The sequence below is a fragment of the Podospora anserina genome, chromosome 2, assembly GCF_000226545.1.
Source record: "Podospora anserina S mat+ genomic DNA chromosome 2, supercontig 2".
NCBI lineage: Eukaryota > Fungi > Ascomycota > Sordariomycetes > Sordariales > Podosporaceae > Podospora > Podospora anserina.
In genome coordinates this window covers 3,823,621-3,846,518 of record NW_001914858.1, presented here as the reverse complement: position 1 = coordinate 3,846,518, position 22,898 = coordinate 3,823,621, and the positions used below count along the sequence as shown (strand labels likewise).

Below are 22,898 nucleotides of genomic sequence, written 5' to 3'. Positions count from 1 at the left end.
GGCAATGGAGCGTATACCACGCCCGTGATGCACCATGGGAGAACTGGCCAATGTTTTGGACTGGTGCTCACGTACGTCCTTCCCCCCCTTTTCCCAACCCCCTCACAAGCTACTAAACCAACGGGTGTGTAGGTCGGCTTCTCGGTCATGGCCTCTGCCTCGGGGAAGGTCTACCCCCTCCTCGGCCGGCCGCAAGACTCTTTGTCGACAAAACGTCACAAGATTGCGTATCCAGAGTATCTCGGCGTAACGTTTGATGCTTCCACCACCAACCTGAGCTATTCCATCCCCGCGGCGGGTGGAGAATCCTCGGTACTAGTTACGCTCTCGTTCCTGTCACCTATCACACCCTCCTCGACGATGAGACAGGCCATTCCGGCGGGGTACATGACTGTTTTTGTTGCGGGGTGCGACGACTTGGATTTGTACACGGATGTGAATGGGGAGTGGGTGACGGGGAACAGGGATAATACTTTGCGGTGGGAGATGTTTGAATCTCCTCCCGGGGAAGAAAAGGGGACAAAAAATGGGACAAAGACAGGAATAAAAACTTGGAAGGTGAGGAGGGAGAGGGAGGAGCTGCTGACCGAGTTTGGGGATCGGGCCGAGTGGGGGACTTTGCACTTTTCTGCCCCGGGAGGGGAGAACGGGGTGAGGTATCAGAGTGGGACTAGTGCTTTGCTGAGGGGGTTGTTTGCGGAGAGGGGGGAGCTGAGGGATGAGGTGGATGGGGAGTTCAGGAGGGTGATGGAGGATGAGCCGGTTTTTGCTTTTTCAAAGGGGTTCAAGTTGGCTGATGGGGGGAAGGGGAAGGAAAAGTGTGAGAAAAGGGAGGAGAGCGTGAGGTTTACGTGGGCGCTGGTGCAGGATCCGGTTGTGCAGTTTGCTAGTGCTAGGGGGTTGACGATGATGAGGCCGCTTTGGCAGAGTTTTTTTACCGATGCGGATGAATTAGTGGGTTGGCATTTTGATGACTTTGAGACTGCAGCAAAACTGGCGGGGGAGTATTCGGATGCGTTGGCACGGGATGCGTATGAGTCTGGGTCGAGGGAGTATCAGGATATTGCTGCGCTGAGCGCGAGGCAGGTGCTGGGGGCGACGCAGTTTTCGGGGACGCCCGAGGACCCGATTTTGTTTTTGAAGGAGATTTCGAGCAATGGGAATTTCCAGACGGTGGATGTGATCTTCCCGGCCTTTCCGTTCTTCCTGTATACCAACCCGAGGTGGTTGGCGTATCTGCTGGAGCCGCTGCTGGAGCACCAGCTGAGCGGGCAGTATCCAAACGACTATTCGATGCATGATCTGGGGGCGCATTTTCCGAACGCGACGGGGCATCCGGATGGGAGGGATGAGTATATGCCTGTGGAGGAGTGTGGGAATATGTTGATTATGGGGTTGGCGTTGGCGAATGCGCTGAGGTATGATACTGATCCTGCGTTTGTGAGGCCAAAGGGGGCGGAGGGGATGAGGACGGCTCCGGGAGCGAAGAGGTGGTGGGAGAGTGTGGATGAGTATGGGATTGATTTACCCAGAGGGGAGGCTAAGCTTGGCTCTACGCCCAAGGCGGCGGAGAAGTGGTTGTCGCGGTCTTACAAGCTTTGGAAGCAGTGGACAGGGTTACTTGGTCAGGGAGTCGCTTATTCCGCATAATCAGCTTTGCACGGATGACTTTGCGGGGTGGTTGGCGAACCAGACGAACTTGGCGCTGAAGGGGATTATTGGGATTAAAGCCATGAGCGAGATTGCGGATATTGTGGGCGAAAAGGAGGATGCAAAGTTTTATCGGGAGACGGCGGGGGAGTATATTGAGAAGTGGCAGGAGTATGGCATCTCGAGGGATGGGACCCATGCCAAGCTGGCGTACACTTGGTATGGATCGTGGACGACTATTTACAACCTGTATGCGGACTCGCTGTTGTGTTTCCATGTTTCGGACAAGAACAAATCTTCGGTGACAGGAGGGAGAAAGAGTGGGAAGCAGCCGAGGATGGAAAGTCAGATACCACTTGGACAACAGGCTTACCGGTCTGAAAAAGATGGGAACGTCTTTATCCCTGACAAGGTCTACCAGATGCAGAGCGATTGGTATCATGCGGTTCTGCAAAAGTATGGGCTGCCGTTGGATTCGAGGCACTTGTATACGAAGAGTGACTGGGAGTTTTTTGCGGCGGCGGTGACGGGACGGAAGACGAGGACGGAGATTCTGACGAGTGTGGCCAGGTGGGTGAATGAGACTGAGACTGGTAGGTTCTTCTCCTCTTTCCACTGCATGTGATGGTGTATTTGCTAACGTGGTGTTAGATCGTCCTTTTACGGACTTGTATGATACAGAGGGCAATGGAGGGTTCCCGGGGATTTGGTTCATGGCGAGACCGGTGGTTGGGGGGCACTTTGCCTTCTTGGCACTGGAGAGGGCATGCGGAGGCAAGGCTGTGGAGGCATTGAAGTTTTTGGATAAGAGGGAGCCTGGGGAGGTTGATGTTGAGTTGGTGCTGATGAGGGATCTTTCTACTGGTGAGCAGTATGATGATGAGGGGTGGGAGGACCTTTGAGGACCTGGGTTTAGTGTCTATGTGAGGGCATATGAAGACTGAAAAGGGCCATGATAGTATAGCTTCAAGCAGCTGTATGCAACATTCATTTCGGGTACAAAATTTGCGATCAAGGTGCGTGTTGCGGCATCCGCGCACGTGCTGCCGTTGTTTTAAGCTGCAGCTGTTCGAGCTTGCATGATAACACGCAGCCTCGTGATGCATGGAGCTCTGTGAGTGGTGATACAAGTTGGAGAGAAGAGTGGGAGAGAGGCGCTTGAGTTTGCTTTAGGTTGTCCAATCATGGAGAGGACAACTCTTTAATTTGCCACTCACTCTGTTGGCTGCTGTTGTTACTCTGACATCCCTCCTCCATGACCACCATCCATCACGAGGAGGCCTCAGCATCCTTATGCAAGTCTCAGGAAATCACGAGTCATGACACTTGCTATTCACGGTGTTGTTCTTGTCGGGTGAGGTGACTGTGGCCCTGTGCTTTCGAGATTGATAAGATCCGAGATCTGGGGTCGAGTGGAGAAGTTAATTCAAGACAAGCTCGCCCTGATTAGGCCATTCTTGGCTTAGTTCATGTTCACTTGCCCAGCCTAGATATGCAATTAGACCGTAACAACTAGAAGAGGGTGAGAGGCAAACATTGAACCGTTCGGTTGTTGCAACCGGCGGCCATTGTCGCCTCTTTTATTCACTCAGGATGTCTTAATTGGCACGCATGACCTCCTTCGTTCTTGCTGATTCGCTCTGGACCTTTATCTGTCCTAAAAATCCTTCCCCACTTTTGTTTGCGGAAAAACTCTGCTATCGATAACGAAGAGCAATTCACTTCCACAAGGCCTAACAAGGCGTAGAGAATACGAAATCCCCCCTTTGCGGCGACTCCAGGTCTTGGCAGTTTTGCACCCCAGGCAGCCAGGCTGCGCATTGATAATTTCCATTTTTTTTCAGAGCTCTTCCTGTCCCGTCATCCTTCCCTTCTGCGCGCTCTGGGCCGAACCAAACCTTCCCTCGCTCTCTTTTCTCTTCCCACCCCTCCCCCCCCAAAGCCAAAATCTCTCCGTCACCGAGAGTGCACCCAAACTCCACCAAAAATCTTGCAGCGGCCTTCTCTTATTTTCCCTTCGCAAGAACACAACCATATTCACATCCACTACACAAACAAGCACAAAGATGGCGACCACGTCGATGGACTACGAGAACGCCAATGGCGACCGTTTCGATGGTAAGTCGCTGCTGATATCAATCGATGTCGATCGCGTCTCGTGTGGCGCGCGTCGACCCTGGCTTCTTTTCCACTCCATCATTTCCGACTCGGATCGAGAGGAGCATCATCGCTGACGTTTTTCCCTCTCTTAACACAGACGAGGCTCCTCGCTACGAACGAGACCGCAGTGCTTCTCCTCGCCGCGACGATGGCCACGAGTCGCGTCGCCGCTCCATGTCGCCCAACGGTAACGACCGGTATGTTTGTCTCGATTTATTTAGACAAAACATTAGCTTCTCATCATCGTCTGGAGCCAACCCGCTAATTGATTTCGTCGTCCAACAGCGCCCCGGTTAAGAGTGATAACAACTCCCAGAAGGGTGAAGATGGTGCCGTCAACCCTGGCTCCAACCTCTTCGTCACCGGCATCCATCCTCGTCTCGAGGAGGCCGAGGTTACCCGTCTGTTCGAGAAGTATGGCGAGGTCGAGAAGTGCCAGATCATGAAGGATCCCCAGACTGGCGAGTCCCGTGGCTTTGGCTTCGTCAAGATGGTTACTTCCGAAATGGCTGAGGCTGCGATTGATGGCCTTCGTGGTGAGGTGATTGAGGGTCGCACTCTTTCTATTGAGAAGGCTCGTCGCGCCCGTCCTCGCACTCCCACCCCGGGCAAGTACTTCGGTCCTCCCAAGCGTGGTGAGTATCTAGTTCCTTCCATCACCTGTGTAACGATCAAGGCTAACTAGACCAGAAGATGGCCGTGGTCGTTTTGATGACCGTCGTCGTGGTGGCGGCTATGGCGGCGGTTATGGCGGCGGTGGTTACCGTGGTGGAGACGACTCGTACCGTGGCGGCTCTCACCGTGGTTATCGTGGGGATGACCGCGCTTACGACCGTGGGGCCCCTGATCGTGGATACGACCGCGGCTATGGTGGCGGCGGCGGCGGTGGCCGTGACTATCGCGATGACCGTGGCTACGGCCGTGATTACCGTGATGACCGCGGGTATGACCGCCGCGAGCGTGACGACAACTATGGTGGCCGTGGTGGCATTGACCGCTACGCCGGCCGTGATGATCGGGGCTATGGCGGCGGACGTGGTGGCGGTGATGACCGTCGGGGTGGTCCCAGCTACGACCGTGGTGACCGCGCTGACCGTGGCTACGATCGTCCGAGTGAGCGCGACTCCCGTCCTCGTGACGCCGCTCCTCCTGCCGCTGCCGGCTATGGCGACGCTGCTCCCCGCGGCGACAGCCGTGACCCCTACGGTAATGGACCTTGATCGCCCTCCCCTCGACAACCAGTTACTGACTCGTCCTCTCTAGGCGCTCGCTAAGTATCGGGCATCCCTTTTCTCTCTGGCATTTGACGTCTTCGCAGCACGGGATTTCTTTCCTTTTTCTTGTTTTTTCGCGTCTGGCACTGGGGAAAAATCGGATATCCTAAAACGCGATTCGGACAGCAGGAGTTTCGGCAATCTTGGAGGGTTAAACGGCCTCTGTTTATTCGGCACATCGTCTTGGCAGCCTCTGGGGTTCTAGATCTTTTTACTTCTTAGCCTTTCTCTGGGTTGCGACTTTCGACAGTTCCGAGGGTTGAGGGGTTGGGACTGGCACTCTCCGGTTTGCGGCAGCACTGGTCGACACTTGTTTTGGGGTGGGCCTACCCATTCGCCGTCATCCTATCGAGTTTCCGCTTGGATGACAGCCTCGCTTGTACTATCACTTTTTTTCCGCCTCTTTGCTACGGCTCATCGGCATCTCAATTTCGTGACGACTTTTGCAGCAGCGGCATAAAAGCACGGCGGCAGTTTTCAGACCGGGGGATTTCATTACGTAGTCGACATGATACGAAACACATCAACTTCAGCCAGCCAGCCAGCCTTGATCCGTGACACACCACAAACTAACAGCCTTTTTTTCCGACATGTAAATGCGTCCTTGCGATTACCATCACCATCTTCCTATTCCTGACACCTACACACCCACACAGCATAATACGCCCTTGACACACGTGCATTAAGTATCGCCATGGCCCCAGTGGTGCAAACGTGTTGGTTTTTTTTTGGGTTTTTTTTTATAAAAAAAAAAAAAAAACTTTCAAGTCAAGTGGCAACCCAAAGCGTCTTTGTTCGTCCCCGTGGATCCCTCGTTTTTGGCAATACCTCCATACTGCTGACTTGATTCCGTCGCCAAAAGGGCAGAGCAGGTAACCTATCGTGTCTCAAGCTGACGGAGCTAACTAGTTTATTTCTTTCCAGGTACGAAGCCCGTGTGGGCGGAGTTTATGCATGGGCCCGAGACATGTCTGTTTGGTTTGTTACACAGGCAAACGCCACGCTCTGCGGCCCGCCGGTGGTTGCCTGTCACGATGTCCTCGCTATCTGCATTCCAGTACCCGGTACACTTTGGCGAGCATGGAGGAAGCATTTGACCAACTGGTCAGCGGTGAGGCCGACGAGGGTTGATGGCGGTAGTTGGCGAGACATGCATGCATTGTTTCTGTGTCTGAGACATGGTAGCATGGGAGAAAAGACAATGGAAGGGCACGACTACACTATGGACGAGTGGAGGGGACTGTGGCTGAAGTTGGCTGGTTAATCCTCCATGCCGTTACCTTTGGTTCCGGACATTGAAGAGGGAAGGCTGTCTGTTTTCGGCGGGGATGGGATGGGGGTCAACAACAACCAAGTGGTTTACTGGTAGGGGCATTTTGCATTTTTCTCTCAGCCTCAAAAGTCAACAGTGGACGCAAATCCAAGGTCCACATACGTTTGTTTATTCTCTTCTTCTTTGTCTTTTTTTCTTTTTTTCTTATTTTCTTTTTTCGTTTTGAGGATTGGATTGGAAGAGCACAAGGTCAACATGGTGCTCTTGTTGTCATTGTCCATTCCGGCGTTAAGCTTTGGGCACTTTAAGATCAGCTCACTTGTGAGCTGGAGCTTTGGTTGTTGAACAAAGGGTTGATGTGAAAGAAGCAGTTTTGGAGCATGGCCGCTCGGACCACCAGTGGCTTTTTGTCCAGCCGTCTGCGTTCAGGGTATAGTACCTCGAAAAGAATTATAGAAAGCCAATAACATTGTTACTTGCTTACTATCTGCCTACTTTTTCTCTCAGTTAAACTGCTCGAGGCTTCTGTCTGTCCTGGTCTATCAATCACCTTGCTACTACTACTACTACTTGTCACCATGTCTTTTCTCCAATGGATGCGCCAGGCTCTGCAACAGCAGAACCAACAACCATGTGACCAACAGGATGATGAGTGCTGCAACGAAGAGTATTATGTCGAGGGGGGATACGACGAGGAACTGGAGCGGGAGGCGGGCAATGTCGGGTATGGGTACAGGGACTTTATCAGCAGCGACGACGACGACTCGGTGATGGCGAAGCCGGCCAGAAGGGCAACCAGGGCTCAGACAAGAGCTCAAGCTGCCGCTGCTGCGGCGGCGAGCGCTGCTCAAAACACTGGTACGGCTGGTCAGCAGCAGCAGCAGCAAACCGCTACAGGTCGGCTTCCTACCCCCCGACTTTGTCGTTGATGACAGTGAGATTGACGATGTAGCAGTCAGCGATGAGGAGTCGGAGGCGGTATACGAATCTCTTTCGTCTTCTCCTTCCTACTCGGGATCAGAAGAGGAGGTTGATCAGAGCCCTGCCCAGCCGGTTGTTGTTTCGAGCCCGAACACAGACGTTAGTCCTGACAACAGTGGCGGCGGGAGGGGGAAGACGCCTAGTGCTGCTTCGGGGGGGAGGAAGACGCCCACGCCTAGTGTTGTTGGGAGTGTTACCGGTCCCAAGACACCACCACCGCAACCACCACCACCACCGGGGGAGGAAGACTCCCGAACCGCCCAAAACCCCGCCTGGGAGAACACCTGGGGGAAACACACCAAGGCAAAGCACACCTGGTCGTGGTGGCCGGGGGGGGCTGGTGACGCCTGTTACTCTTGGGTGGGTGAGGAAGAAGAATGTGGTTAGTGTTGCTGGGTCTAACCTTGGTCCTGGGGGTGATGTTGCTGCTGCTGCTCTTCCTGATGTTGGTGTCGGAGGGGGGGTTAATGCATTCACCCGAACCGGTGGTGTTCTTGTTGCTGCTGCTGCTGCTGCTGCTGGGGGGAGATCAACGGGGGCTGCTCCCACCGCGGAGTCGGATCTGTATTGGACGGGGTATGTGGCTCATTCTGCGCGGCGGGCGGCGACGGAGCCGGACGGGTTGGACCCGCCTGCTGATGTGATGGAGATGGATACGAGCGATGAATCGGATGCTAGTTTTGATGGTGGTGGTGATGGTGGTGGTGGTGGTGGTGGTGGTGGGCCGGGTGGGGATGATGGGGCGAGGAAGAAGAAGGTGTGGGCGGAGGAGGGGATGCGAAAGGCGGTTAGGGAGAGTGAGTTGCCTGCGGTGAGGTATGACGAGAATGGGAATGTGATTCCTGATCTGGAGAGGGAGAAGAATAGGAGGAGGTTGGGGTTGGGGGAGGTGTTTAATGATAACAAGGGGTTTTATAAAGCTGTTAAGGAGTTGATGCAGATGGGGGTTTTTGGACAGAAAGAAACTGAGGCGGTGGTGAGGGCGTGGAGGGAGGGGTTGGGGTTGGGAACAGTGGGTAAGGATAGGAAGGAGAGGGAGCAGTGGAAAAAAGAGTGGGAGGGGATGAAGAATGTGAAGTGGGATAAGTTGAATGGGAAAGAGTATGGGAGTATGAAGAAGAAGGAGTGGAAGCTAAAGGGGCAGAGGAAGGGGGTGTCGAAGCTGTTCAGGGATAAGGTTGTTTTTGGGGAGTTTGGGACGCAGGTTGAGACGGCTCATACTTGGTGGGGGAGGTATGGGAAGGTGCCGACACGGTTGGTGAGGGAGTTTAGGGGGACGGGGGCGGGGTGTAGATTGCAGGGCTTGACGTGGGAGGGGAGGCTGACCAAGACAGATTTTCAGATCTTCTTGAGAAAGTGGTTGGAGTGGAGGTATGGGAGGTTTATGGAGGATAGGGGGGCTTCGAGAAGAAAGAGGAGGGCGCAGGAGAGGGTGGAGAGGAGAGAGAAGAAGAGGTTGAGGGTGGATTGGCAGTTGGCTTTTCTATCTTTTTGACACATCTGAGTCTTTCATGTCTTTAGTTGTGTGACGTTGGGGTTGTCTTGGACTAAATCTGACAAGAAAATGCCAAGTCTTCTAGAACAAATTGTACTGTATGAGTGACATGACATCGCAGTCTTGGTCTCTAACGGGAAAGGTGACACAGGGAACTGTATACTCTAGACATTGCTGGCAGCTCTGTCCTATTTTCCATCGGATAGTGCTCAATGTCCGGGGATAAGTCATCGACTGCCGGTGCCGTCACGGTACCGATGCTACCCACCCGGAAACAGCTCGTCCTCGACTCGTCCAATCACTTCAACCTAAGCCGCTTGCATTATCGAGGCCCGCATGCCGGCGGCCCCATGTGTAGTGACTTATATAGCCTGCTGTGCAACTGAAGCCCTTCCATAAAACTGACATGGCCAATTTATTCAGATAACAGCTTTCCCAATGCCCGGTGGTCATAACGCGTGTTCTCCTTTGTCTGCTGACGTGATGGAAAAGGCGGAAAAGAATAGGCGGTGGACACAAGAACAAGGGGGATGGAAAAAGCCACCGATATCTCCGATTACAAAATCATAGGGGATAGTAAAAGGAGACTAATGCGCGTGCAAAGTATGGCAAATGGGGAAGTCGGTGCTTGGGACTTGCCGTGTGCCGACTGTCTTCGCAGGTCATCATGTCATATGCGACTTGCCGCTCTTCGCTAGCTCGATCCAACTCTGGTTTGGCCGCTGTCCTCCATCGTAAAGAATCGGGAATCGGGACATGGAACGGACATAAAAAAAAAACTAAAAAAAAGAGGGAAAAGACGTTGGGGGAAGGCCAAGAGCAGGGAACTTTAAGCCCCTGTTTTTGCTTTCTAATCAATTTTCTACACTACCTACCCTTCGCACTCGTAACTCTCCGACAACAACGAGGTCGAGCCTCTTGCCAGTTTTGGCAACCTATTTCTCTATTCTACCTATTGCTCCTACAATTTCTACTGCCCGGACACTTTTTGCTCACCCTCTCGTATTTATTTTTGAATGAATGCCCTGGGCGTGTTCAATAATTGAGTGGATACCCCCCCCTTCCGCGAGCTTCCAAGTGTCATCGTCATATTTTCGACCTCTCCAAACAAACAAACCCTCAAGCTGCCTATTTCGGTCGCGACGACTGTTGGATTTCCACAGTAACCCCCCAACTGTCGAAACGCTAGCATCCTGCTAGTGCAGTGGCGTGCTTCTTGACACCGCCGTCACAATCCTATAATAGTTTTAACAGGTCACCTTTTTCGACTCGCACCGGTGACTTCTTCAGGGTCCATCCCACTACTCACGGCCGTTGAGTCGTCCCGTTTCTGAGCCCGCCAACGGCAGCCATAACCATGGCAGGCTCACCACCTTCACCCTCCAGGTCGCCACCTCCACCAAAAGTCGAAGAAGAACACACCATTCCACCACCAGACCCTCTTGCTCGGGTCTACTCACGGTCAAGCTTGGAGTCGTCAGAAAAACTCAAGGAGGAAAAACAAACCGCCGCCCGTCAACTCAGACGTGGTGATGATGACGATGATAGCATCGAAGCCGTTGGTACCATCGCCGGCGGTACGGGCAACGCCAGCGATGACGACCACGAGAACAACAAAGAACGAAACGAGCTCAACCGCACCAAATCCTACGCCACAAGCGTGGACTCGGCCGCTCTCACCAACCCCCCTTTACCAGTTCAGAAGCCATGGTACAAGCAACCTAACCCCCTCCGCTGGGGCAAGATCCCGCCCATCCCAGAGGAGAGGGTAGTTTCTCCCGAGCACAAGGCCAGTTTCTTCAGCAAACTCGTCTTCCACTGGATGGGGCCCCTCATGACCACGGGTTATAAACGCCCTCTTCAACCGACAGACATATACAAAGTCAACCCTGACCGGTCTGTCGAACCGCTCACCGAGCGGATGAAGGAGTCGTTTGAGAAGAGGGTCAAAAGAGGGGATAAATACCCTCTGTTGTGGGCTATGCACGAGACATTCGCCTGGGAGTTTTGGCTGGGCGGTATGTGCCAGCTGTTGGCGACTATCCTTCAGGTCATGGCGCCGTTCACGCTGAGGTACCTCATCCAGTTTGCGCAGGACGCCTGGCTTGCGGATAGGGTACCGGACTTTCCGGAGCCAAATTTGGCGGCGGGGATAGGGTTGGTTGTTGGGGTAACGGGGATGCAGGTGTTGTCGAGTTTTTGTATCAACCATTTTATCTACCGGGGCATGGTTATCGGGGGGATGGCCAGGGCGAGTTTGATTAGTCTGATCTATGAGAAGAGCATGGTGGTCAGTGGGAGGGCGAAGGCGGGCGGGGTTGGGTTGCCGGATATTCCTGCTGCGGTGGCGGCGAAGAAGCAGGGGGGGAAGGATGAGAGGCGTGGAAAGGGGGGAGAGGATGCTGGGGCTAATGGGGAAGGTTGGGGAAATGGCAGGATCATCAACATCATGAGCGTCGACACGTACAGGGTTGATCAGGCCTGTGGCTTGTTCCACATGATCTGGACTGCTCCCTTGTCGTGTCTTATCACGCTTGCGTTGCTTCTCGTCAACATCACCTACAGCGCCCTGGCTGGTTTTGCCTTGCTGGTTGTTGGTATGCCCATCCTCACCAGGGCCATCAGGAGCCTGTTCAGGCGGAGAAAGGACATCAACAAGATTACTGACCAGAGAGTCAGTCTGACGCAGGAAATCCTCCAGTCGGTTCGATTCGTCAAGTTCTTCGGCTGGGAGGGCTCGTTTTTGCAGAGACTGGGAGATTTTCGAAACCGCGAGATCTCGGCCATTCAAGTCCTTCTCTCGATTCGCAATGCCATCATGGCTATCAGCATTTCACTGCCCATTTTTGCTTCCATGCTGGCCTTTATCACCTACTCGCTTACCAACCACAACCTGGCGCCTGCTGAAATCTTCTCGTCGTTGGCTCTGTTCAACGGTCTGAGAATGCCACTAAATCTGTTGCCCATGGTTATTGGCCAGGTGACGGATGCTTGGTCGTCGATTTCTCGTATTCAGGAGTTTGTGCTGGCCGAGGAGCGGGAAGAGGAGGCCAAGTTTGACCCGGAGATCGAGAATGCGGTTGAGATGCATGATGCTTCTTTCACATGGGAAAGGACACCTACCCAGGATAGCGAGGGGACTGTCGGGACAAACATCAAGAGCAAGTCCAAGCCCACGCCTGGAGATGCTAGCGAGGATGCGAGCACTCTAGTGGAAGAGCGGGAGCCCTTCAAACTTCAAGATCTCAATTTCGAGGTTGGCCGGAATGAGCTCGTCGCTGTTATTGGTACTGTTGGCAGTGGCAAAACATCTCTGCTTGCTGCGTTGGCTGGCGACATGCGTAAGACGAGCGGCGAGGTCGTCTTGGGAGCGTCCAGAGCCTTCTGCCCCCAGTATGCTTGGATTCAAAATACCACGGTCAAGGAGAACATTCTGTTCGGCAAGGAAATGGACAAGGGGTGGTATTCCGATGTCATCAAGGCTTGTGCTCTGCAGCCGGATTTGGATATGCTGCCTAACAACGACTTGACTGAGATTGGCGAGAGAGGCATCACAATCTCGGGCGGGCAAAAGCAACGGTTGAACATTGCTCGCGCCATCTACTTCAACGCTGACATCGTTCTGATGGACGATCCGTTAAGCGCGGTTGATGCTCATGTTGGAAGACACATTTTCGACAATGCCATCTGTGGGCTTCTCAAGGACAAGTGCAGAATCTTGGCCACACATCAGCTCTGGGTGTTGAACCGCTGCGACAGAATCATCTGGATGGAGGCCGGCAAGATCCAGGCTGTTGACACGTTCAAAAACCTCATGGAAAATTCGGAGGGTTTCCGGACGTTGATGGAGACCACGGCCGTTGAAGAGAAGAAGGAGGATGGCGCTGCTGCAACAGTTCCCGGGGACAGTGGACAGAAGAAAAAGAAGAAGGGCAAGGCGCTCATGCAAGCCGAAGAGCGAGCGGTGGCTAGCGTGCCATGGTCGGTGTACACGTCTTACATCAAGGCTTCCGGCACCATCTTCAACCTCTATATCGTTCTCTTCCTCCTGATCATCTCTCAGGGCGCCAACATTGTCACCAGTCTGTGGCTCTCGTGGTGGACAGCAGACAAGTGGAGTCTCTCAACAGGGCAATACATTGGTGTCTATGCCGGTCTGGGTGCCGTCCAGGCTCTGCTCATGTTCGCCTTCATGGTATCCCTATCCATCTTTGGAACGACGGCCAGCAAGGTCATGCTCCAGAACGCCATCACCAGGGTCCTGCGCGCGCCCATGTCCTTCTTCGATACTACTCCCCTGGGCCGCATCACGAACCGATTCAGCAGAGACGTTGATGTCATGGACAACAACTTGACTGATGCCATGCGCATGTACTTCTTCAGCATAGGCTCCATCATCTCGGTGTTTTGTCTCATCATCGCCTTCTTTTACTACTTTGTCATCGCCCTTGTTCCGTTGTTTATTCTCTTCCTGTTTGCTACATCTTACTACCGAGCCTCGGCGAGAGAAGTCAAGCGTTTGGAGTCTATCCTTCGGTCCAACGTCTTTGCCAAGTTTGGCGAAGGTCTTTCCGGGGTGGCCAGCATCCGCGCCTACGGTCTCAAGGAGAGGTTCATTGTCGACTTGCGTCAAGCCATTGACGACATGGACTCGGCCTACTTCTTGACCTATTCCAACCAGCGGTGGTTGTCAATCCGGCTCGATCAAATCGGCAACCTTCTCGTCTTCACAACGGGCATCTTGGTCGTCACATCCCGCTTCTCCGTGCCCCCTTCCATCGGCGGTTTGGTCCTGTCCTACATCCTCGGCATCGCAGGCATGATTCAATTCACCGTCCGCCAGCTCGCCGAAGTCGAGAACGGCATGAATGCGGTCGAGCGCCTGTTGTACTACGGTACCGAGCTCGACGAGGAAGCGCCCCTCAAGACCATCGAACTCCCCAAAGAATGGCCCCAAAACGGCGAGATCGTCTTTGACGATGTTCACATGCGCTACCGCGAGGGTCTCCCTCTTGTCCTGCAGGGCTTATCAATGCACATCAAAGGCGGCGAGCGCATCGGTATCGTCGGGCGGACAGGGGCAGGCAAATCATCCATCATGTCCACCCTCTTCCGCCTTGTCGAGATCTCGTCTGGAAAAATAACCATTGACGGGGTTGACATTTCCACCGTTGGCCTCCACGACCTCCGCTCCCGGCTGGCAATTATCCCCCAAGACCCGACCCTCTTCCGGGGCACTGTCAGGTCCAACCTCGACCCCTTTGGCGAGCACTCGGACCTTGAACTCTGGGGTGCCTTGCGTCAAGCCGATTTGGTGTCTGACACCCCTTCCCCTTCCCCTTCCTCACCTGAAGCATCCGCCAACGGGGGGGAGAATAATTCCTCGTCTTCCAAAATCCACCTCGACAGCACGGTCGAAGAAGACGGTCTCAACTTTAGTCTTGGGCAACGCCAGTTGATGGCTCTGGCTAGGGCACTGGTCCGCGGTTCGCAGATCATTGTCTGCGACGAGGCCACCTCGTCAGTGGACATGGAAACAGACGACAAGATCCAGGCTACGATGGCAAAGGGGTTCAAGGGGAAGACGTTGTTGTGTATAGCGCACCGGTTGAGGACGATTATCGGGTATGACAGGATTGTGGTGATGGACAAGGGGAGGATAGCGGAGATTGGGACGCCGAGGGGGTTGTGGGAGGTGGAAGGGGGGATTTTCAGGGGAATGTGCGAGCGGAGCGGGATTAGGGGGGAGGATATACTGGGTAGTGGGCAGCAGTAAACAGCGGAAAGGGAAACATGTGGTGGTGGAGGTATACGATTGTGGATAGCAGTAATGTGTAAAAATTCAGCGATGCTTCGATATTTGTTTTGGAGACTTGGGTGGCTTGAATGTTGACGAGTGGCTGTAGCCGGAGTAATATGTCCAGTCTTTGTGTCACGACAGCAGAAATACCATCCGAGAAGCTGCTCGGCAAAGTCCGGGGAGTGGAAAAGGACGGTTTGTGTGTACTACGTCTGATCCATGTCCCTATCTGCCTGTCTGCTGCATGTATGTCCGGTACTTGTCCTGTACATATGTAAGAGTCCGGGTTTTTGTGCAAGTGTCACTGCAAGTATCCGTCCGGCTTTTTAAAAAAAAATTGTTTGAGATGGTAAACGAGGCTGGCAGGTCCTGGTGTAAGTTGGGATAGTGGAAAGATGAAGTGTGTCTGGTATGGTCCTGTGATTCAACTATCAGGGGAATATTTACAGCCCTTTTTTTCCCCCACATAAGAACAAAAGACATAAACACCGCTCACTCCAGGACGAATGAAAACACCACACAACAACATAAAACAAGAAAAATTCAACCAAGGTCGCAACCATAACCCCCCCAATATTCTGATAACTTCATCGTCCACAACACTAACACAGCACACCACCAAACCTCAGCAAAGACACGGAAGAAAGAAAAAAAAAGTTTCTCTTCTCTCTGACCCAAACCGCCAAAAACAATAAACTGGATGCTCCAATAGTAATAAACAAAAAACAAAAAATACACCCCCCTCAGGAATCCACCCTCCTACAATTTCCATAAAAGAAGAAGAGAGGAAAAAAATAAAATAAAAGGTTGCTATGCCACTCGCCCCAAAAAGGTAAACCACCAACCCCCCCGCCATCCCTAAACAATTTGAAAAAAAAGTCCATACTACTACTACACAACAACCCCAGAAATAAACATTTTAAACCACCTCCATCTCCCCAAACCCAGAATAAAAACCCTACGACAAAAGAACCTAAAACCTCCCTTTCTGCTGCCCCCCATTATACCCACCCCCCTGCTGCCCAGGCTGCCCCCCAGCAGGAGGAAACAACCCCGGCTGATCATCCAACAAGTCATCCAAATACGCACTCGGCGCCCTCGCCCCCGCGCTAGGCGGCCTGTTCAAGTTCAGCGAGCTCGAGCTAAACCCCCCTCCCATTCTCGGATCGATAGACGGGGACTCGGGCGGACTAGGCCCCATCATCTGCCCCCTTCCTCGTGATGCCGGTCGCAGGGTAGACAGACTAACAGAGTTTCCATGCTGATGACCACCACCACCACCACCACCACCTACCGCACCCGCACCACCAGGATTGGGTGATGCTGAGGCATAAAACCCAGAGGGTAAAAACCTCGAGTCGCGGTTTGAGGAGCCCGCTCCGGCACCGCCGCCACCCATTGCCGCTCCGTGGCCGGCCGTAGGTGAAAAAAACAGGTTTGTTTGCGAGGGGGTGGCCGAGGGGGTAGGACCGCGGTGGGTGCGCCGGGTGCCGATCCCGCTGTTGGTTCCCGAGTTGGCGCCAGCAACAGGAAGAGAGGCGTTGGATTCCCGCTCGAGGTACTTGTAGAATTGGGCCGGGGGAGCCGGGAAGGAGGCGGCCGACTTGTCGTTTGCTGCGTGCTGGGCCATGGCCGCGCGTTCTACGCTGCGGTGGAGGAGGCAGACGAGGATGCCGCGCCAGAGGAGGACGGCGAGGCCAAAGGCGGCCAGGATGGCGCCGACGGCGATAAATACGGTGCCATCTGGGAGGGTCGAGTGGTTCATGAAGGGAGCATTGTGGGTGGGCGGGATGGCGGGAGGGGGGTAAGTCGGGATGCTGAGGTCGGGACGGGAGGAGAGGGTCGGGAGATCGGTGAGGGTCAAGTCGGCGGTCGGTTGAGGAAGGGAAGGGAGTGTTTCTTCGGATTGGGTGCTGGAAGACAGCGGGGGAGGAGCGTTGGTGGGAGAAGATGTTTGGCTCGTTTGCGCATTCGCGGAGGAGGTCGATGGCCGGTTGTTTGTGGGCGTTGGCTGTGTGTTTTGTGTTTGCGATGTCTGTGCTTCGTCTTCGTCGTCGTTGTTTTGTTGGGCGTAGACTCCGGCAGCGAAGAAGGACGTCAGCAGAAGCGCGCGCCTCAGCGACAGTGGCGATGATGTCCGCATTGCGGCAAATGTGTCGTCGAGGCCCTCGTGAACGATAACTGTTCCAGTATTCAAGGTCACAATGAGTATCTGGCGGGGTTCAACCTGGAGAAGAGGACTTTGTTGTCGGACAAGGCCTGCAGCCACCAACGAAGGGATCGACTCCGAGTGGGTGGTTGTGGAGGGACGGGGCTGAGTCTGCGTTGCCCAGGTCTCAGTGGTGACGGAAGCAAGTTCCAGGCAGGCCGAGAGACACACGGCGGAAAATAATCTCAAAACAAATGGGTAACGAGGGGATGCGACGCGCGTGTCAATGGCCGACGGCAAGAATGTAAATTGATGTATGTAGTGTAGTGTAGCGACACGAGCGAGGGCTAGGTAATAGCACAGAGAGATGGAGAGGCAAAGGGATGCCCAGCAGTAGGGAAAAAGGAGACCTCCTTCGTGTTGGTGGCCCCCCGTAAAAACCGTCAGCCCCCCTCCCATGTTCCCCGTTCGTCTCCCCCGGACCACTCTTGGTCTTGGCAAACGCAGGCACGCTGATCCAGCAAATCTCAACGCTGCGGCGTCTCAGCCCATCAGGCTATTATTTCTATGATATTTGCAGAAAGATACTGTCCTTCACAAACCGTCTCATGGTGGAAAGCAGACGGATACCTGCATATTGGGTGCAGACGCACCTAACTACTGCATCGCGAGCGCCCTGCAGTTCTTGCATTTCAGGGCCAAGATGATTTCAGGACGCCCCTCCTGTTTCTGGACGCCGCCAAACCTTAATTAAAGACAGCCTGGGCTAGAGGTGGGCAGTCGGTTGCCAGCTGTCTGGGATTGCCGCAGCGCCCGCTGTGCAACGCGCCGGGGCCACGCCACCATGCTGCAATTGGGACTGGGACGAACTTGGTCCGTGCCAGGCTTCTCAAAAAATTCAAGATCAGCAAACTCATTCACTTACATGAAACGAAGCCGTCACCATCAAACGAACAACCCGATAATTCAGACTCACCGAGTGATTTGAAACATCTCATAGACAATACCAATATTATTCAGCGACTTTACCGTCAATATGGGTGGTAAGTTTCTGTCCGCCACTCACCCTTCACATCTCATCAGACACTAACCACATAACAACAGTCGCAAAGAAAGTTCGCGAGTTCCGCATGAAGCGGGTCATCGGCAAGAACGATGACAGGAGGAAAACAGAGGCCGAGAAGAAGAAGTTGGAAATCAAGAAGAAGGAGAAGGAACTAGTTCGCGAGGTCCCTGTATGTCTTGTCCTCTCATAATCTTCACAGACTGAACAGGACAAAACTAACCATCACGCAGCAAGCACCATCATCCATGTTCTTCGAGTTCAACACCTCGCTTGTTCCACCATACCAGATCATTGTCGATACCAATTTCCTGAGCAGATCCATCCAGGCGAAGCTGCCACTTCTAGAATCTGCCATGGACGCCCTGTATGCCTCGGTCAACATCATCATCACAGACTGCGTCATGGCGGAACTCGAGAAGCTGGGCCCCAAGTACCGCATGGCCTTGATGATTGCTCGTGACGAGAGGTGGACGAGGCTCACCTGCGACCACAAGGGAACCTATGCAGATGATGTAAGAATTCCCAATATTCGTCTTCTCTTCGGTGTCTTGATTTAATTAACTCTGCCTAGTGCATCGTCGACCGCGTCCAGAAGAACCGTATCTACATCGTTGCCAGTAGGTAACCCCCTTTTTTTTTCTCGTTGAGCTTTTACTGATAGAGAGCAGCCAACGATCGTGATCTCAAGCGAAGACTCCGCAAGATCCCAGGTGTGCCCATTCTGGGCGTCCAAAAGGGCAAATATGCCATCGAGAGACTCCCTGGTGCTCCGGCTACTTGAGCGGGAGGATTCTAAATGGGTCTATCACATACTACGAGATAAGGCGTCGGCCAAGTCGTGGCGCATGGTTGAGGAATATGTGTCTGCTATCTGTTCAACAGCGATACCTCTGAACCAGCGGCTGGGCCTAGTGGCGCTTTTATGGCACAAGCCAAGGCTGCTCAGCAATACCAAGGCAGCCGAGGGATATTGTGAAAATCAAGGGCATGGCTGGAGGGCAGTGGATGGCTACAAGGGATACCCAGACGTCTTCCGACTTGATATCTTCTGTTTTATTGGAGTTTGGGGCCAGGAAAAAGGGAAATGCATATGGGCAGCATGGTAATTATCGGAATGGGGCTGAAGAAAGCGAGGCAAATTCCCAAATACATGGTTTTTTTTCCCCCTCACGATATGATTGATATGTCCCCTTCCAAACATTGCCAACCCTCGGCCATAGTGCTCGATGATTGGGTAGGTCCAATGCATGTTGGTTGTAAATGCGATCCTACCACACAGTAGGTGCTCGACAAAGGCCCTTGCCGAGAAGAGGGGAATACCAGTGCTGTCGGCAGGGAGATTAAGTTCCTACCGACAGAAAAAGAGCTTTGCACATCAAGATCATAGTCGTGATTGCAGCATCATATTCAGTCGACTACGACTATTCCAAATCCACAACCTGAATCTTATGCTAAGAACAGTATTCCAGCCACCACATCACATCAATCCCACTGCTAAACTCTCTTTGGGCGCATACCGCTGAGTAATCCCTTCTCCAACTCTCACCTACCGAGCTTTCCAAGATCAAGAGCAAAGATCAACCCAAGACAAACCGGAATAAAGCACCACAGCCAAACCCCTTATCTCCGAGCCTCGCTTATATACAACCTACAACAACGATAAACCCGATCCGAGTCGCCAGATATTGAATCCTCAAGTGCCTCGTCTATACAGCCGGACTCCAGAAACGGACACAAGATCAAAACCGTTACCGACAGGTTGGATCACCACACCTCAAGGAGGCATCATGTCCTCCCGGCCCCCACGAGCTCCCCAGCGCGGGTACAGCACCGGCAGCGGTAGCAGCAACATTCATGTCAACCCGAAGCCAACGAACCCCCCGAGAAACCTTCATCATTTATTACCTAAGGGAGCCGCAGCTTCTAGTCGGCCGCAACTACCTATCAACAGTAGCTATCAGCTTCCGCCCACTCAAGCTCAGAAACGGACTAGGGTCCTGCTATCTTGTGGGCCTTGTAGGACCAGTAAGCAAAAATGTATGTATTGTTCACTCATTCATTCATTTCTTTTATTGTATCTAGTTCTTTTCGCTTTCTACTGTGAGATATATCTTCATCATGGCTTGATCTCCAACCCTTGATAGGGTATCTAGCCACACAAGTTCTATATTTCACAACATTTACTGTATTATATCACACCTGCCTACCTCTCTCAAGACACCTACCCTAAATCAGACGTCACGATTTCAACGTTACTTGTTGACCTGTCTACTTCAAACTTTCTTTCCCCACAGCCCGAACAACAACCTTCTCATGTCAGACGATCAAAACATGGCCACTAGCGTTACTCTACTGCTCCTTTTCCCTTACCTGCCCGCCTCGATCGATTGCGCCCATTGTCGCTGCTGCAGTTGTCAACCCAAACTGACATCAATCACCCAGGCGACCGCCAACAACCCTGCAAAAACTGCCTCAAAAAAGCCCGCGAAGACCTCTGCATCTACGCCCCAAAACCAGAAAAAGCCCGCCCCGAGCGGTCCATGGCTGCCCGCCTGAAAAGGCTAGAGTCCATGGTCAGGGGCATGATGCACACCAACAACCCTAACATCCGTGGTCCCATCCCGGCGCTTACATCCTCTTCTTCAGCCACTGGCCAGTATCAAACCGACGAGCACGACGATGAAAACGAGGAAAGCCCAGATGAAAGAGCAGCCGCGGTCCCTGTTGGGCAGGTCGTGCTGGGGAAGAGCGGCAAGGGGAGTGTTACGTATGTAGGGGCGACGCATTTCATGGCTATGCTCGAGGATGTGAGTGTTCTCCTACGGTTTGACCAAGAGAGAGGTGTGGGTGGGTTGCTGATAAAAGGGGTGATAAAATAGATCGAGGACCTGAAGAGTTACTTCGACGACGACGATGATGGGGAGGCAGACACCGGGGAAGCAGGCCTCGACCCTGACGCGGTGGCAGGGTTCGGCTCTCCCGACGACGCGCACTCACCTGGCTTGCTGCTGTTGTCTCACACCGTCCCGACCTGCAAGCAGGATCTATTTGATATGCTCCCCCCTCAACCGGTGGTCGAAAGGCTGACACGGCGTTATTTCGATGCCGCCAGCCCGACCCACCACTGCGTCCACCAGCCGACCTTTGCCAAAGATTGTGCTGTGTTTTGGCAAGATCCGAACAAGGCGTCTCTGCAATGGCTGGCGTTGTTGTTCGTAATCATTGCACAGGGAACGTCGTTCTCCATGTTCACCGCCCCCCGGGAACTGGCGGGCGACTCGGACGTTCCCCCGATGGAGCGATTCCGAGGGTATCGTGCCGCCGCCCTTTGGGCCCTGGTGGCAGGCAAGTTCTCGTCTCCCGGACCGTCAACGATACAACCTTTTCTCTTGTACATCGAGTCTGAATTCCTCATCAACCGAACCTCCCAGATGATCTGTTACCTGTTGATATCAGTCTGCATCAGACTCATGCTGAGAATGGGCCTCCACCGCGACCCCGACAAGCTCCCCAACATCCCCTCTTTTGATGGAGAAATGAGGCGAAGGCTATGGCATGTAGCCTGCCAATTCGACCACCTCGTCTCTTTCCACATGGGCCTCCCAAGCATGGTATACAGCATCGAGAGCGACACAGCCCTGCCCAGAAACCTCTTCGATGACGACCTGGACAAAGACTGCCATCAGCTACCCCCCGCCCGGCCCGACACCGAGTACACCATGCTGACATACCCGATCTGGAAATCCTCCATCTGTCAAGTCTTCGGTCTCGTCGCCCGCCAAGCCAACTCCCTCACCCGACCCACCTACGCCGAGGTCCAGGAGCTCGACATGCGACTCGACGAAATATGGAGCCAGGTGCCCCCTTTCATGAAGAGAATCGTGCCACCACAGGATTATGATGGCGAGCCCATCTCCCCGGTTCTGGTCAACCAGCAGTTCGGTTTGATATCCCTGTACAACAAGAGCCGTTGCGTGCTGCACCGTCGATACCTCATCGAGCCCGTCCCCAAGCCCGAGCATGCTTATTCCCGGAGAATCTGCCTCGAAGCCGCCATCAGCCTCCTGGACCACCAAAACCTCATGCACCTGGCCACGCTGCCCGGCGGCGCACTGAGGGCAACAGGCTGGTACATCAGCGCGCTGGCCATCCACGACTTTCTCCTCGCCGCCATGGTCGTCTACCTCGTCCTTCAGCACGAGCCAGAGTCTGGGAGACACGACCACCAGGAGAGCAGCTGCTGGCCAAGTCTAGACCCGGCCTTGTCAGCCTTCTCGAACGAGGAGCAACTCCAAAAGATGTTGGAGAGGTCCCATCAGATATGGGAAACCATCTCGGAAGCTGACGGCGTCTTCCGGAAGGCGACTGACATGCTCGCCACGATGCTGAAGAAGATTGAACTGAAGAAGCAGCAGAACAAAGGCAAACAGCTCGCACCTGACCAGCACCACCCGGAACATCAGGCGTACGTGCGAGACGAGGACTCTTGGCTCAACGCATCGCAAAGCCATGAGCCCTTGTCCGTCGGCAGCCTCTCTGTGACCGGTATGTTATATATCCGTCCTTCCAATCCCCATTTTACACACATTCCCAGCCAGAAGAGTGAGTGACTGACACGTTTTCGACCGCGTGCGCGCAACGTAGATGAACACTGGGATTCCGAGCTTGGTCCAGAGGAGCAGCAGCACCACATGATGGAGGATGTGCAGCAGCCCCTGACGCGGCAAGATCTCATGCCCGCATCATCAATCGATACTCGATGGCTCGACCTGGGCAGTATGGGGATGGACCAAATGGGCTGGGTATGTGCAATAACAACAAACACACACACACACACACACACTCTCTCTCTCTCTCTCTCTCTCTCTCTCTCTCTCTCTCTCTCTCTCTCTCTCTCTCTCTCTCTCTCTCTCTCTCTCTCTCTCTCTCGATTACTATTTCTAGAGACTTTTTCTTAGGGTATAAAGGACCGTATAATTAATTATGAGTAGAATTTGGCTGGATTCCCCATGCCCCAAAAAAGCGTTAACACATCAGCACGAGACAGGGG

General features: G+C 53.6%; 7 protein-coding genes across 7 annotated transcripts; 6 read left to right on the top strand and 1 right to left on the bottom strand.

Annotated features, from left to right (window-relative positions):
* Window positions 1-50: 50 nt before the first annotated feature.
* Window positions 51-2,552, top strand: PODANS_2_11090 (uncharacterized protein; the record flags this gene model as incomplete). The annotated part of the gene is made up of 4 exons (XM_001911886.1): window positions 51-71; window positions 133-1,440; window positions 1,616-2,243; window positions 2,302-2,552. 4 exons carry the CDS (start codon window positions 51-53, stop codon window positions 2,550-2,552), a joined length of 2,208 nt encoding a protein of 735 aa, XP_001911921.1.
* Window positions 2,553-3,716: 1,164 nt separating this feature from the next.
* On the top strand, window positions 3,717-5,084 carry PODANS_2_11080 (uncharacterized protein; the record flags this gene model as incomplete). The annotated part of the gene is made up of 5 exons (XM_001911885.1): window positions 3,717-3,768; window positions 3,908-4,007; window positions 4,096-4,445; window positions 4,501-5,016; window positions 5,074-5,084. The coding sequence occupies 5 exons, from the start codon at window positions 3,717-3,719 to the stop codon at window positions 5,082-5,084; spliced, it is 1,029 nt and encodes a 342-aa protein (XP_001911920.1).
* Window positions 5,085-7,318: 2,234 nt separating this feature from the next.
* On the top strand, window positions 7,319-8,833 carry PODANS_2_11070 (uncharacterized protein; the record flags this gene model as incomplete). Its single annotated transcript, XM_001911884.1, has 1 exon — window positions 7,319-8,833. The coding sequence occupies one exon, from the start codon at window positions 7,319-7,321 to the stop codon at window positions 8,831-8,833; it is 1,515 nt and encodes a 504-aa protein (XP_001911919.1).
* A 1,357-nt stretch (window positions 8,834-10,190) lies between these two features.
* PODANS_2_11060 (uncharacterized protein) lies at window positions 10,191-14,609 on the top strand (the record flags this gene model as incomplete). The annotated part of the gene is made up of 1 exon (XM_001911883.1): window positions 10,191-14,609. One exon carries the CDS (start codon window positions 10,191-10,193, stop codon window positions 14,607-14,609), a length of 4,419 nt encoding a protein of 1,472 aa, XP_001911918.1.
* A 997-nt stretch (window positions 14,610-15,606) lies between these two features.
* Window positions 15,607-17,241, bottom strand: PODANS_2_11050 (uncharacterized protein; the record flags this gene model as incomplete). Its single annotated transcript, XM_001911882.1, has 1 exon — window positions 15,607-17,241. The coding sequence occupies one exon, from the start codon at window positions 17,239-17,241 to the stop codon at window positions 15,607-15,609; it is 1,635 nt and encodes a 544-aa protein (XP_001911917.1).
* Window positions 17,242-17,818: 577 nt separating this feature from the next.
* Window positions 17,819-18,629, top strand: PODANS_2_11040 (uncharacterized protein; the record flags this gene model as incomplete). Its single annotated transcript, XM_001911881.1, has 5 exons — window positions 17,819-17,825; window positions 17,887-18,017; window positions 18,079-18,360; window positions 18,420-18,465; window positions 18,517-18,629. 5 exons carry the CDS (start codon window positions 17,819-17,821, stop codon window positions 18,627-18,629), a joined length of 579 nt encoding a protein of 192 aa, XP_001911916.1.
* A 2,272-nt stretch (window positions 18,630-20,901) lies between these two features.
* PODANS_2_11030 (uncharacterized protein) lies at window positions 20,902-22,458 on the top strand (the record flags this gene model as incomplete). The annotated part of the gene is made up of 1 exon (XM_001911880.1): window positions 20,902-22,458. The coding sequence occupies one exon, from the start codon at window positions 20,902-20,904 to the stop codon at window positions 22,456-22,458; it is 1,557 nt and encodes a 518-aa protein (XP_001911915.1).
* Window positions 22,459-22,898: the final 440 nt, after the last annotated feature.